At 36.9% G+C, this 16,273-nt stretch overlaps 1 protein-coding gene across 4 annotated transcripts in view; it reads left to right on the top strand.

Moving 5' to 3' along the window:
* RPS6KA6 (ribosomal protein S6 kinase A6) overlaps positions 1-16,273 on the top strand; it is a 56,400-nt gene that overhangs the window by 14,108 nt on the left and 26,019 nt on the right. For all 4 annotated transcript variants that reach the window (XM_088151858.1, XM_088151862.1, XM_088151861.1 and 1 more), the window contains exons 2-8: positions 628-687; positions 9,022-9,138; positions 10,689-10,770; positions 11,859-11,939; positions 13,547-13,626; positions 15,583-15,689; positions 15,935-15,972. In XM_088151858.1, the coding sequence (XP_088007984.1) occupies positions 628-687; positions 9,022-9,138; positions 10,689-10,770; positions 11,859-11,939; positions 13,547-13,626; positions 15,583-15,689; positions 15,935-15,972 (565 nt within the window). The remainder of the gene's footprint in view (positions 1-627; positions 688-9,021; positions 9,139-10,688; positions 10,771-11,858; positions 11,940-13,546; positions 13,627-15,582; positions 15,690-15,934; positions 15,973-16,273) is intronic.

The raw sequence follows: 16,273 nt of genomic DNA, 5'->3' as shown, positions 1-16,273 counted from the left end.
TTGTTAACTATGAGTTGTCTGTAACCCTGGCATTCTTAACCCGGGGACTCCCTGTATTTAAAGATGCAGTTGCATTCAATATTACTTTCTGTAAAAAAGAAGGTTGGTGCAATCTTGGTGCAATCCTATAGACTGAAGGGAAGCTGCTATTGGCAATGACCATCTCCTAAAAGATCCCTTTGGGAAAATTTTCTCAACCCTTTCTGTTTTGCTGTACATTGTGGTTCTCCCCATCTTTTGAGTTTCGTGAGTGAATTTGAGATAGCCCTACGGCCTTCATCTGACTAATTAATCAGTGGTGGGAAACATGGGATGTCACAAAACACCCATTTCACTAACAGGAAAGTACCTGGTTTAAAAAGGTAAGCAGAAAGTCCAGGCCAGAACCAAACTAAAATATGGATGAGGCCAATTCTTTGCTAGTTCTTTGCTCGGCGGTACAATATAACCACATTCCAGCATTCAGTACTGCTTAATTTATTTTGGATTAGCTAATGTATGTCCCTAAAACACGGGCCATTGGAGTTGTGCAACAGCTTTCTCAATTTCTATTTGATCACGCTGTTAAGAGAAAAAATGATGTGATTGCTTATGCATTTGAACTCACGATTACTTTTTATTTTGTAGCTGAATGGCATTAAAATGGTGGATGAACCTATGGAGGAGGGAGAACCATATTCCTGTAATGTAAGTACATTTGCGGTATTCCTAATGATAGGAATTACTGCTGAAGTTTTTTAAAATAGTTTTATATTATATGGTACTCATGTAAAGAGGAGAGAAAGGAAGTTTTCTGTGCTTCTTCATCGGGAAAAATTTCTTTTTGGGCCAGGCTGATGGAAAGTACGTACAAAATTATTTGGTTCGTCTAGCTGTGCTTTTGAAATGATTACATATTTTCAAGATTTACAACGTGTAAGTCTGCGTTTTTTCAAAAAACCCTAATTCTGTAAGAATTGTGTTCAGAGCTCCTGCTTCTTTGGGGCAGGGAGAAGTGGTAGCGAACAGAATGCTTTCGTCTGAACATGCAGCTGAAATTACACCATTGCAAATTTCAGGGTTTTTTATTCGAAGGGGTAAAGATGCCCTTGAGTCAAACATGACTCTTTGGGACCATATCCATGCAGTTTTCTTGGCAGCCCAACAGAAATGGCTTGCCATTGTGCTTTTCCAAGATTCTTTTTTCTGTTTTCCAGTCTAGCCAGCTGCCCTGGAATTCCCATCTAATTCTTGCAATCAAGTGCTAACCAGGGCTGATCCTGCTTAATTTCTGAGATCAGCCATGACTAGCTGCATGCTGCCATCTACTGAGTCCAGGAGTGAAAAACAACTTTGAAAATAAGTTTGCAAAAGTGACTTGGATACAAAAATGCTTTTCCTTTCCTGCTTGCAGAAAGTGGTGGGGAGGAATTGTGTTTGATACCTTATCAACTTGCTAGCCACACTTACTTGGTCTAAGCAGTTCATACAGTGTCTAGTTACAGATCTAGTTGAAAAATAAAATAGCTCTCAGCTCATGAATTTGAAACCCTCTAGAATGGATGCAGTGTTTTCCTGTGTGTCAAATTCATTATCAGAAATGTCAAATTAAAATACCCCAAGCATGTTTTGGTCAGTGTTGGTGCTTTAGAGCATTTTTAATTCCATGGTAGTTTTTTACATGGTGTGGTGTGCTCTGATTTTATTTTGACTTTGGGATATCAGATTTATCCTCTTCCAGTGGCTTATATGTTTGCTTGCAAACTTAACTGAAAGGAATCCACAAGGGGATGTGGAAATTCTCCGTGGATTCTAATACTTGGAAGAAACTCTCCCACTCATTTCCAACAAATTACATTGTCCATAACATCAGGACTAACATTCTAACCATATATTAGTGGGTCTCAGCAGTAAACGTGTTGGCTGTTAATTAGAGAAGCTTTTGGGCCAAGGATCTTTATTTGTTTTGTTCTATTTGTTTTATGTTATTCCAGAAATTGCTATACACAGTAATGCTTCCATATAAATTCGAATCAATAAGATGATTCAGGTAGTCCTCATTTAATGACCACAGTAGGGACTGAAAAATTGATTGTTAAGTCGAGCGGTCATTAAGCAAGTCACCACATGTTTGGACCTGATTTTACTACTGTTTTTACAATGGTCATAAAGTGAATCACTGTGGTCGTTAAGCAAATCACATGGTTGTTAAGCAAATCCAGCTTCCCCAATGGACATTTTTAGCCAGAATTCACTTAATGACCACATAATTCACTTAATGACCATGGTGATTCACTTTATGACCATCATAAAAAGTCACAAATTGTGATCACGTGACTGCAAGGGTGGTGCAATGGTTGTAAGTGCAAATACAGGTCATAAAGCACTTTTTCCGAGGCCGTTTGTAACTTCAAACTGTCATTAAACGAATGGTCATTACGTGAGGACTACCTGTAGGATTTTCATTTCCTACAAATTAAAGTATGTGATATATACTGGTTGCTAATGTTCTAGTTGGTCTTGGGAATATTTAAACATGTCGAAATGATAACCATTCTTTAAAGATCCTAAATAGAATCTAGCTGATAAATTTGACCAGTATTCAATATCAAGAATACATTCAGGGAAAGCTGAAGGTTTCTAACATTTCTAATCTTAATTAACACTTATTGCACTGGTTCTGGTGTAGTCACAGATAAAGTTGCTGGATATAGTATAATAACTTTAAAACATAGTTTGCCAATATTGTATTATAACATTATTATAGTGCTATAATACAATTCAACACAATACAGCGGAAGAAGCTTTCACTGCGTTATTGAAACTATCTGGATATGTAAAAATAAAAATCCTGGGATTTTAATTGACAACAATACAATATTACATATGTTTATGAAATTAGTTATTTCTGTTCAATTATATTGTATAGAAATTATACTGTATATCACTGCTCAAGTCACCAGTCAAGGTGGTATGTATGGGTCAGAAGATAGATGAATCCAGTTCTTCAAATCAGGGGCTGAAAATGAAAACCTTCTTGTAACTTGCTTGCTCTTTTATAGTCTATGTGAATTTGTTTCTAGCTTTTAAGTAGGATTGGGGAAGAAGAAAATAAATAAATACTGTAAAATCCAGTTGATTACTTAAGCTAAATCTTGGCGACATTGTTGTATGGTCTCATCTATGCTGCAAATGTTCCAGATTGTGACATCTAGTTAAAACACTGCGGTGGAGAAGCTAAAGGAATTAAGGTATTAGCAGATCAAATACATAGGTGAAGATAGGACCCACCAAAAGGGGAGAAGGTTGCATACATGTTGACATTGTCATGCATATGCAACAATTTACATACTTGTATTTGACATTAGGATACAAGTGTTTGATGACGTCGTAAAGTGAGTGTCGACATTTTGCTGTTACTGTCGTTAGGGGATTCAGAAACAAGGAGTGAGAACATAGATCTTTGGAAGACAGTAGGCCAAGTCTAAAGAACCTTGAAGCTGATGTAGCACTATGCATTTGTACAACACCTGTTTTCTTTCTCCCTATAATGCTGCGTGTGTAACTGCTGCCCACGCTTAACAGCTGTTGAACTTCCAGATTCTGTTCAAAATCCTTTTTCTGCTCTGTTCTGCGGCTACTGCTCAGTATTTAGAATTTGCTGGAAGTAGCATTTCAAATCATTCAGTTGCGTGAGGTCTACAATGACTCAGCCAGCAATGTTCCGATTATTGTAATAAGAGAGTACAACATCGTTTCCACTGACAGTGGCATTCAAAACCGTTGTTTTCTTAAGTTCTTATTTAATTACTATTGTGTCAGTTTCCACAAAAACCCATTGTACTATCAAATCAGGGTGACTTAAGATGGCTTTTAAACATAGAAACAGATGAACTGCTAAAATCCGTTCATGCAAGTGATCATTTTTTATAACAATTAAAAACAGCATTGTGGAACATTTGATGTGCGGCTTTGGCTAATTGATACAGTTTCTGGATGGGTGTTTTTGTCACTAGGCAACATGGATTCTAGCATATTTTTTTTTTAATTTTTAGAAAAGAATACCTTTTTAATGCACCCAAGACTAGTGCTAAGATGCTTTCTAGTATCATGTGAAGGGACGAATGAAAGCCATTGATGTAAATGATGAAGGTTGGAGAGATGGGCAAAGGAATTGTTGAGTAGTTTGTGCTCAGTTGCTTTTTTTTTCAGGAAAGTTCTGAGTAAATTAAAGATGGGAGAGAATCTAGATTTCTGGAGAACATTTCTTTTGCAAGATCATTATGAATCACACAATTTTCTGTATGAGAACTCAGAATAAGTCAAATTAAGTTTAGGGTAAGTTATTACTTGGTATATAGATATTGGATTGCACCCCGACTTTTTCCCCCAGTAATATTTTCTTACTGAGTTTTTTGGATTGTGAAACAATCAAGACACTTTAAAGAAAGAGTCCTAGCCTTATAGCCGAAATAAATATTTATATTTTTATCTTGAAAGCTAAAGGTAAAGAAACTTCTGCAGGTGTATTCAAATGTCTATAAAATAGTGCACTTCAGGTCTTTTCTGGATACCTTTTCACTGAATTCTAGAATGATGGAGTGACTTTAAATATCCAAGCCTCAAATTAAAAAAAAAATAGCTTCACTGTACATTTTCTCAGATGGTGAACTATAATTCTGGTCCTCTGATTCTGAACATTTATGTTGAGTAGCCTGTCCACAATACGGGGATAGCTTTTCTTCAGTATCTACATGACGCAAAGCATTTTTGTACAGTGATTGGGAATGTTTTACACTCAACAATTATAAGTCTGTTGTTGCTGTTCTTTGTAGGCAGAGTTTAAATCGTCACTACAATCACTCATGCCTTAGGCATCTCTTGACTGGACTATGGCATCATACTCTATATGGGGTTGCCCTTGAGGAGTATTTGGAAGCTACAGCTGGTCCAGAATATGGCAGCTTAGATAATTTGGGGCCCACGCTTAGTTGCCCATCTAACACCACTACTCCAAGAGCCACATCAGTGCCGGTTGACTTCCAGGTGCGATTCAAGGTCCTGGTTGTCGCCTTCAAAGCACACCATGTCAGGAGCTGGACATCTGCAGGATTGCATCTTCCAAGAGTACATAGGCCCTGATTCTCTCAGCTTTCTGGAAAGGATTGAAGACCTGGCTCTGCCCGCTTGCACGGGGCAACAGGAATCTTACCCAAACCTGGGGGTGGCTGGCATCTTGATGACGCTCCCCGAGCTACTTTCCAGTTTAACATCTATTCTTGGATTATATTTATTTTCTATTTATTCAGGACCATTTTACATTGTATGTTTAATTGATTTTAACTTCTTTGTAAACCGCTCAGAGTCATTTTTTAACGAGATGGGCGGTGATAAATTTGATATATAAATAAGTAAATAAAATAAAAATAAAAGATGCATAAAAGATGTCCAGTAAGAAGAGGTAGAATGAGGTCCCTCTGTGTCCCGTTGCACAGGGACTGTCATCTCCAAGCACCACAGAAGCATGCCTTCTGTAGAATCATACTCTTCTGGACTTTCAAATGGCCAATCCCTACCGTTTTTGTTTGTTTGTTTGATAATGGTTTTTATTTAAACATTTCTCAGATATAAAAGATAAACATGAAGTAATATAAAATGAAATGAAAGAAAAAGAAAAAGTGAAGTGAGAAACTGAGAAAAGAATAAGGAGAAAGTACAAATAGAAACAAGAAAAGAAAAACATAAAGAAGCAACTCCCAATCTTCTTGACAGCAGTTATAAACAAACAGATCTTCACACCTCCCTCTTTAAAATTACATCATATTTCCCTTCTTCCCATATTCAACCTTTTTAATCAGCAAGTCCATAAATCACCAGATCATTTTTTTCCGTTTTCAGCAAAAAAAGTCCATAAAAGGTTTCCAGTCTTTAATAAAAGTACTTGTCTTGTCCCTGGTCAGACAGGTCAATTTTTCCATTTCTGCTAACTCCATTGTCTTCACAGTCCATTCCTCCATTGTGGGCATTTCAATATTTTTCCATCGTTGTGCATATAATAACCTCGCTGCAGTCACCATATGCAAAACCAGTCTTCCATAAGTCTATTCTCTGTATCGATATATCCAATTTTTTTCTTTTTTGCTTTTGCACAAGTCCACCATGCATGGTAAAATGATCCTTCATGCTTTCCACATGTCCAACATTGATTGGAAGTACCTTTATACATCTCAGATAATTTCTCTGATGTCATATAGCAACGGTACATCATTTTATAAAAATTCTCTCTTAAATTATAACACAATGTAAAGTTCAGTCCTTTTAAGCACATTCTCTCCCACTGGTCCATCCGTATATTATAGCCAAAGTTCTTAGCCCATTTTATCATGCATTCTTTAACTTGTTCTTCTTCCATTTCAAATCTCGGCAAAACTTTATACATTTTAGCAACCATGTATACATTCTATGTACTTAATTGAGTTTTAAATTCCATCTTATGTGGTTCAATTCCAGTTATTTTTATCTACGTTAAATCTTTCTCTTAATTGTGCATTGGAAAGCCATTGGAAACTAAATCCCTCTTCCATCAATTTCTCTCTTGACTTTATCTCCTACTGTTTTTTGTTCTTGTTTTGGAAGGCCATTAAAGTTTGGTTATTTTCTCAGGTTTTGGGGGGTGGAATATTGTGAGCTTATTCCTTCTGGCACTAGAAGGTTTAATTTTGATTTAATGGCACTGATTAATGTTCCTGGTACTCTACAGATTGATCTTGTTTTTATTGTGTTTTTCTTAACACAATGTAAGGGAGATGGGATGTATGTTACTCAGTCATTCATGATTGGTGTAAGCCCAGTAAAATAAAACAAATAAATAAAATGTAGTGTTCTGCAAGTATAATTTTCACTAGTAGTATCTGGATATCTACAGGTAATCCCCGGATTAAGAACACCTGGTTTAAGGATGACTCATAGTTAAGAACAGAGCCTATTGTAGCAAAATTTAAGTTAAATACACAATGATTCAACTCAAATACACAATGGTTCGAGTTAATTACACAATACTACTTATGCAGTATTATACAATAATACTGTTCCGGCTTACATACAAATTTGACTTAAGGACAGACCTTGGGAACGGAACTTGTTCTTAAACTGGGGAATACCTGTATGTTTGTATTACCAATATAAGTGAATGATATAGCAGGCAAGTTTCTTTTTCTTCTTTTCTTCCTTTTAAAGTGGATGTTGGACATGCAGGTTCCCACTCTGTTTAATTAAGAGAAGGAAATACAGTGGTATCTCGGTTCACGAACTTAATTCGTTCCGCGACTCTGGTTGCAACCCGAATTGGTCGCGACCTGAATCAAATTTTCCCACAAGGTTCAATGTAAATACGGTTAATCCGTTCTGACCCCTACGAATTTTGTCGCCAACCGAATTTGGTTGCGACCCGAATCAAATTTTCCCATAAGGTTCAATGTAATTACGGTTAATCCGTTCTGAACCATATGTATTTTTTTTTTTAAACCACAAAAATATGACACAAAGTACAGTACGAAGAGAGAGAACGCTAACCTTGCTCGACGCGACTTCTGGCGTGGAGGACAGGAAGGCGGGTGGGGAGGCGGTTATTGCTTGGAGGGAGAGTCCCTCTCCCTACAGCAAGCCATGACCACGTGTCACGGCAGGGAAAATGGCCGCGGATCCTGTTGGTCACCTGATCCAGCTTTCGTGAACGGAAGCAAAATTTTGCGAACGGTGCTGTTCGTGACCCGAATTGGTCATGAACAGAAGTGTTTGTGACCTGAGGTACCACTGTAGGTACTTTTTGCAAAAGTAACAGGGCTATTCTAGCCCCATCAGATCTTTCAAACTGCCTCTGAGGATTGTGTATACAAACTCTACTGATACTTCTGTGGAATATTCCCAGGTTCTAGCTTTAGGTTCCCCAAGGAAAAGTTTTGTGGTGTGGTTGGAACCAAAGTAACAGCAACTTATTTCTCCTTGGCTAATTCAGGGAGCTGCTGGTTCCTTACAAGAAAGATGATTTCAGCAGATAGAAGAAACATTCTGCCATTGAGAATTTTAAGAGCAGAATTCTCCCGGGAATTCTTTCAAGGTCCTAAAATTTTAGATAATAGAGAGTAGTTCCACAATCTGATTCATTCTCATGATATGGAAAATATAGCTCAATAGCTATGAAATATAAAAAATCCCAAATTCAGTTTCTAATTTCTCCAAGAGAGAGTTTGCAGAGTCCTCTGGAATGGTGGAAAGCTGCTGCATTCAGTATAAATGATAATGAAAGGGATGATCTGACTCACTGGCTGGATTTAAACATTGAGTCATCCAGTACTGTTAGGTACTAATGCAAACACTAACTCTTTATTAAGACATATAAGTCTACAAGAGCACCAAATAGACATCAGGAATAAATCATGAATTGGAAATAGGCTTGTTCTAAACTAACCATAAGTGAGATTAACTACATCGTGTCAACCTAGATGACACAACAAAGTTGTAGACAAGAAAAAGTAGAAAACAGAAGCTTCTGGAGTCCTCTGCCTACGATGTGCAAGTTCAAGGGTTACTACAATTTGCTTTTCTTTGTGAACAAAGTATAGTTTACTATGCAATTTTACCAGTACAAAAGAGATTTCTAATAGATTGTCCTCTGAGCTCATCAGCACCATCTTCCTTCCTTGTTATGTCCTGCTTCATCCAACAAAATGCTTGATGAGCGTTTCTGTATTTGCTAGTGATTCTAGTTGGTTGTTCAGTGAAAAATATGTATGACACAGTTGATCATAAGTATAATTAAGAGCAGCGTTCCAACCCCCCACTTCCCTTTGCCTTAAAAGTGATAGCATTAGATCTACCACAGGCATTTTCACCTTTAAGTTTGTTACCAATCATAAAATATAAATAATATCCATTACAACTATTGATACTCTGCTTTAGGAACCTTCCAGGTAACAAACAGGGTACAGATATCTTAAATAACGTGGCACTCATTCTTAGCAGCTTTTCTTTCTTTTTTTATAGGATGAAGGAAGTGTCAAAGAGATACCTATTACCCATCATGTAAAAGAAGGATGTGAAAAAGCAGATCCTGCACAATTTGAATTGCTTAAAGTCCTTGGTCAAGGATCATTTGGAAAGGTAAAGATGAAAAGAAATCATGTTTATTTTAAATGTTGCATTGGGTGTCCTATATAGCCCTGATTCTGTTCTTGTACTAGATACAAGAATAGTGCTTTTAAGTGATGGGGAATTTAATGCAGTAAGTCCTCTAAGAGCTTCAGTAGGTTTCCCTGCTCTCTGTCACCAGAGATTTTATTATATGAACAGTCTTTCAGACATTAAATGAAAATTAGAATACTTTGCATTTGAAGGAAGTAAGAAGATAAAAAACCATCTTTGCTATGTTGAGTATAAACTATCAGCCATCAGAATTTAAAAACTATATAAACAGCCTGTAAGCATATGTGTGTTCATCTGTTGCACCATTGCTGAAACATTAAAATGTGTGAATCTTTGGGATAGAGGTCCTAGATTCTTTACAACGAAAGTTAAAAGATTTTTTCCTGTTCCACACTCACCTACTACCTCGATTAGCTTTATGTACCATAATATTTGCAAATCTACCTCTTGCATTTAATAAAGCTTGCAATAGGTTTATACATTTCAGGAAAGTTAATCTGAAGGCAGAAAGTTCTTTTGGAGTGCACTGGGAACGGTAGGATAGCATTTATCTGCATTCCTTAAACAAAATGTGTCTTTTCCTAGGATTGCTCTGCAGCTGTGGAGGGTAGTGATGCAATCAAGGAAAAGGATGTAGTTGCTTTAAAGAGTTGCCTACAAGTGTGACCAACTTTAAGTTTTTGAATCCAAAGCACTCCAGAGCCTTTTGTGATAGGAAAATAAAGTTTTATACTTCTCTTTCTAAATAGCTACAAACAATTAACTATTTCTCTCTTCTTCATCATGTACCTAATGCCTTCTTTTCTTCTCTGGTTTCAGTGTTAACCACCATGCAGTGCTAGATTTGTACTGGTGTTGGTTAAATCATTGCTTAATTCTTAAGGAGATTAAAAGTGGCTTTTAATCTTTTGGAAGATCTGTACTTTCCGGTTCAGCATTTGATTTTAATGACAGCGAACCCAGAAAGTACTAAAGATTGTTTAATTCTATGGACCAAGTTCCAGAATTCTCAGCAACTGCCTCTCTGGCTAGGGAATCCTGGCAGTTTAAGCCCACACATCTGGAAGGATTGCAGGTTGGGGAAGTCTGATTTAAGGAATAAGTGAATAAAATTTATATTGAAGTTTTAGATGTGGGAGGTGATGTTTTCTCGCACCAAGGAACTTGGCGGTAGGTTATCTTTTTGGTGTTTCCATACTGAAAAGTGACATCATCAAATTTGCAGAGTTTTAGGCTGTATCATTATAGGATTGCATAGTATTTCCTTGGAGTGGAATATTTTATTTCTATAGAATTAAGCTTGGAGAATTGGGATTTTGGAAAAAAAACCGGCATGCAAGGAATTAGATGTATTATTCTAGACTTTCATAGCATGTCTTACATCAGCTCATTTAGAGACTGTTATCTGAATCTTTTCGGTCACCAGAAAGAAGTTTGTTGGACTACACAAGATATATGTGTACTTTAGTAATGTCTTGTAAAATATTTAATCTTTCTTGTTTGCTGAGGTTTTCCTTGTAAGAAAAATAATTGGTCCTGATGCTGGACATCTGTATGCAATGAAAGTTCTGAAGAAGGCTTCATTGAAAGGTATGCTTGATTAAAAAAAAAGTTTCAAACATTAGTTATTCTGGGTTTATTTTTATTTGTGAAATATAACCGTTTATAGCTTAATAATCGTCCTTATCTTAAAGGTGTTGATAAATTCCATTGAAGGCTGTGGCATTTGAGCAGTAATATCTGTAGGAATGAATTTGTAAATACAAATTCAATACTGTGCATATGACTTGCTGTTTATATGGAAGCAAGTAATTTCATTATGGTAGATTTTTTCATTAACCCAGCTGATTCTAGATTTCTTAGTCCTGTCATCAGTCCCTGTTGCAAAAAACCTCTTTGTCTAATCACAGGGGTGTAGTAGTGACTGCTTAGACCAAACTTGTTGTCCAAACTTGGCCACTTTAAGATGAGTGGACTTCAACTCCCAGAATTCTGGCTGGGGAATTCTGGGAGTTGAAGTCCACTCATCTTAAAGTGGCCAAGTTTGGACAACACTGGCTTAGACCATGTAAAATGAAAGGGAATCAGCATTTACTTAGCAACATTTATTCTAGGATTTATTCCCAGCATTGATAAAATGTCTAAACTAGATTCACATGAAATCATTCCTGTATTACACGTTGGTAAGTGGCAGCATATGGCTGACCTTGGCTGACCTCAAGAAGCTAAGCGAGAATCCTGGTTACAATTGGAATGGATTAGACTCTAGAAGACAATGGCAACCACTTCCATATCTGTATGAGTAAAACAAAAATGATATTCCTATGTAGTCATCAGAAGTCATGCTCATTTCAGTTGTATTTTTACCAATAGTATAATTTTGAAGCAGCTGTTTTAAATGACGCAGTGAAAACTTGACACCAGCTCATGAATATGCCATACTAGTGAGTCATACTGCAGTTGTGACTTTTTCATGATGTTTTGGTGGTTTTGATGGTTGGACGGGCCTGGTCACTTGACATTCCTATGTAATCTCCATGGAAATCAGTGGAACGCTTCTGCAGAGTGACCAGTAGAAATTTGTTCATAAAAATCCTTTGTAGGTTGTACTTATTGTAAGAGGCGTGAATTTGCATTTGGTTTCACTATTCTTGGAAATTTGTTATCTCTGTTTGCAGTTCGAGATAGAGTTCGCACAAAGATGGAGAGAGATATATTAGTAGAAGTAAATCATCCATTTATTGTCAAACTGCACTATGGTGAGTAATTTTGTGTGTGACTTTGATCAAGGTTTATCACATAAGTGTCTTCATTTCTGGAGCTTCAATTACATCTAGTAGTGTGGTAGCAGAACAGACTTTATATTGTGTGATTGTGATCCACAAGCCATTTAACCAGATATTTTTAACTGATCTCTGTGAAACTGGATTCATTTAAATATGGGTATTTTGCTTTAACAGTTTTCTAAAGCTTCTACTAGTTGGATGTTCCCCTCCCTCATTTTAAATTACTTTCAGACAACTTACACAAATCCTTCTTCCCTTTCTCAGAGTAAGAATAAATTGCCCATTCCCATTAGGGTGCATCTCATATTTGTACACAAGTTGCTAATCCCAGTGGATGTCTTAATTGAGAGATGGCAAGCCCAAAGGAGTGACTTGTGAAGATGTGTTCTGGGCTGCCAACTTGGCAACTGTTTCCTCTGGACTTCTAAAGAATATTGGCCTCTTTGCATCACACTGAAGACCGATCCAGTGTGGCACCTGGTTCTTGATGCTAATAGCAACAATGGACTTGACAACAATACCCACTTCTGCTCTTACTCCCCAGCAAATAGCATTAATAAGTATATTGTCTCTTGGGAATCATTCCAACTTTGGCCTCTTTCGTTGGCCAATTTGCTGTTGCCCCAACATGTGGAGAACTTAGGTTGATGGCTATATAACATACAGTCTTTCTTGTAGCAATACTACCATTATGGAATTCCTTCTGTAGACAACTCTGTTCTTCATTTTGCTTTAAGTGGGTGTTGAAAACAATATTGGTCTACTGAAATTTAATACTTTTACGGTTTATTGATTTTATTATGATGAATGCTCTGGTTTTACTCTAATAATTCTGTCAGTGTTGCCTTTCTCCTTGGGTATCCGGGGGCAAAGGGAAACATCATAAGTATCTGAAATATTAATTAATTATTTGGATTGGCCCATTAGGTAATCCTGATGGCGACAAAGAAATAAAAAAAGTCAGTTTAGGGTCAGATAGATTTTGTCTCTCTCCCCCCTCCTCCTTGCTCTCTCTCTATATATAGAGAGATGAATGCTCTGCTTAGTTAATTATGGGCCGTCAGTTGCTCCCATAATCCCATATTAGCATGGAATGCTAAATGTGATATTTTCACTTCAACATGACTAGATGGGAGTACAATTTCTCTGAAGGTTGTTTGTTGTTTATATTTTATCTGTCCTAATAATGTTCAATTGAATTCAAGTTGAAGTTTCTCCATAAGTTAATATGAAAAGAGATAAAGGTATTGTGAATCTATTCCACGTGGCTTTCAGCTGCAGTTCTTTCAGTGCATATAATAGTACAAAACTTCACAGTATACACAAAAATGCTACCTCACTTAGTGTAATGCTATTAGATACTAATAAACCATTTCGAGTGATACCTGAATATGTGGATATCAATTTGGTATTTTGGCCAAATTTTCATAGAATGCTATTGATTCCTCTTGTCTTGAGTAGTTAAAGTTTAGAGGCTCCACGTGTCTCCTGAGGTTAGAATGCATTATTTAGTATTGTGTATATGCTATATTTCTATTGTTCTACAAAACTGATTCATATTTTATGACTGATCTTTCCAGCCTTTCAGACCGAAGGGAAGCTATATTTAATACTGGATTTTCTCAGGGGAGGAGATGTGTTCACAAGATTATCCAAAGAGGTACGTATTTATGGACCTTTTAAAACGTAATCAATACTAGAGTGAAGTGATTGCCTTATATTTAATTTTTATCCTTGCCTTTTCTTCCAAGTACTCACTTCTCTCTTTTTATATTTTCAACATCCACGTGAGAAGGAAGTTATGCTCAGAAATGATGACTAGTGCAGATCCATCCATTCTATAGCTTAGTTTCAAATCTGGTTCTCCTTGCCTAAATCTGACTCTCTGTCACTATTCAGCAGTGAAGAGACTGGATCAACTTGCCATTAAGGTCTCTTAACCTAAGCCCCCTCCAAATCGTGAGGATAAAATGGTCCTGAAGTTAAGAATTTGGTATGCTGTTTTTTGCTCCCTGGAGAAAAAGCAGAATTTAATAAATAGATACCTCCTACACTGTTGTGACTACATAAAAATTATCCTAGTGCCTGGTTTTTGAAATGTTTTTTTCCACTCAAATGAAAGGTTTCTGCGTAAAGAACACAATGAGGTCAAATATATTAATAAGTAATGCATTTCTCGCTACGTGGGCAAGGACGTCTTTTTTTCCATGAATGAGAAATGTCTTTTAGAAGGGATTCTAAAAGAAGAGATGCTTCAAAGCACACTGGAGTGCAAAAACCACATTATTTGGCTGCTTTAATGAGTCACCGACGGGCGCTGCGTTCATTGTTTTGCGTGCTCCGATCAAGTTCAGCTAATTGCAGAGTTTTGTCTTTTAACGGTTGGCTCTTGCTTCCCCCCCCCCCCAATCTTGGAGACCTTCCCATCATCTGGAATTGTTTGAGATACTTAAATAATCTTGTTCAGGTAAATGAGATTGGATTGAAATAGACAATAATTCTAGAGAGAATCTTCAACTGTGGGCGTCTCAAATTACAAGAGTCAAAAATATAATAAATGTTATGCAGGGAGGTTGTGACCGAGGTCTGGTGATAGCCTGAATGCTATACAAACAAATAAAGAAGCTGACATCTTTAATTAGCAGATAAAAATCTTCTGCGGTGGCTGTATTTCTTTTAATGAGCAATAAGCGGAATGTTGTTCAGTATAGACACTTACCTTGGAGGAAGCCCCATGAAGCACAGTATAACTTATTTGTGGGTAGACGTGCATAGTTTGCATATTAAAATTATTCAATTCAAAAATATGCTTTTGTGTGTGTTCAGAACTCCCTTTTAGAACATGAAAAGCTGTATACGTGCTTCGACATCAAGAGAGATGGGTCATGCCTTTATTTATTTTGGGGGTTGAACTTTGGTTTTGTTAACAAGCATATGGGTGCTGTATTTGCCCTTCCTTTTTTCCCCCTGCTTGGTTTTTAAACAACAATTTTGTAAAAAAGCTGTGTTCTGACATGTTTATGTGAAAAGATATTTATGTTGCATTAATAGCCACCTGTCCATTGGAGCTGGGTAGCTATAAATCACCATCATCATTCATCACCATCATCACCCACCACCATCATCTTTATAGGAAATTATTTTGTTTAGGCATTAGAAACCCCTTATCTTTTTAGGCAGCTCCCTACTTCCTTTAGTTCCCAGCCATGCAAGAACCTTTTTTGAATATTTCTTCATCCTGGAGAGATGAGGAATGGGAAGTGGGGAGTGAAGGGTCTCTAGACTGCATTCAAACCTTCTTTTCATGCAGAGGAACTAGGTGTTCTGCTGGCCTTCCAGAGGCCACTATTCCACTTCCCTTCTGATCATTCGTTTGTCACTGATGAGGAGCAGCAGAAGGTGCACTCTGAATATTTACCCTTTGGGAACTAGTAGGACCAGTGTTTGTCTTTTTTGAAGATGTATATGTGCATTTTCAGCTGGATTAGGGAGAACATCCTGTACTCTACTAGTTAATCCATATCACAGATCTTTAAACATTATGGGATTTGCTAACGTCTTTTGATATACAGAAATGTAACGAGACCGGAATGTAAATCTATATAGTTCTTATTAGGTTATGTTTACAGAGGAAGATGTGAAATTCTACCTCGCAGAACTGGCTCTAGCTTTGGATCATCTGCACAGCTTGGGAATTGTATACAGGGACTTGAAGCCAGAAAAGTAAAGTAAAATGTATTTTATCCACTACTACAGTATTCTTATTTAAACCTTCTTTGTATTTGCCGTAAAATAAATAGAGAATCCCTGCAGAAGAGCTATACTCTTCTTTTTTTCCAAATATCTGTTTTAAGAAAATAATTAATTAATCAAACAAATTTAAATACTGACAACGTTCTGATTTGCTCAATTGTCTTATTCAAATATTCCTGTTATGTGCATTGGTGAATGTGAATTTTAATTTTCAGCATTTTGCTTGATGAAGCAGGACATATCAAGTTAACAGGTAGGTGGAACTTATTAGTATAGCTCTTTTTAACATTTATATAAGTAGCCTCAACAAATTAGAATGGCAGGTATTTTGAACTGGGTCAAGTTGTCCATGGAAAAATTAATACATCATTTCATCTTTTAATCCTTCAGTTATTCTTAAACTTTTTATTGAACGAATACTCTATTCTGGCAGAATTGGTTTCCTGTAGGCTGTCTGTAATCTCTTGTGAGCCTTCCTCCAGTGTCCACTCCAGCTGGCCGGGGTGTCCGCAAGTGTGGTCAAAAAGGTCAAGAGAGCAGCCATGATGCTGCCA

Source organism: Python bivittatus, unplaced genomic scaffold, assembly GCF_059951505.1.
Source record: "Python bivittatus isolate LINGU-HERP-01145 unplaced genomic scaffold, Pbiv_v1 ctg000670_np1212, whole genome shotgun sequence".
NCBI classification, from domain to species: Eukaryota; Metazoa; Chordata; class Lepidosauria; order Squamata; family Pythonidae; genus Python; species Python bivittatus.
The sequence above is the reverse complement of the archived record's forward strand: the minus strand, read 5'-3'. Positions and strand labels throughout refer to the sequence as shown.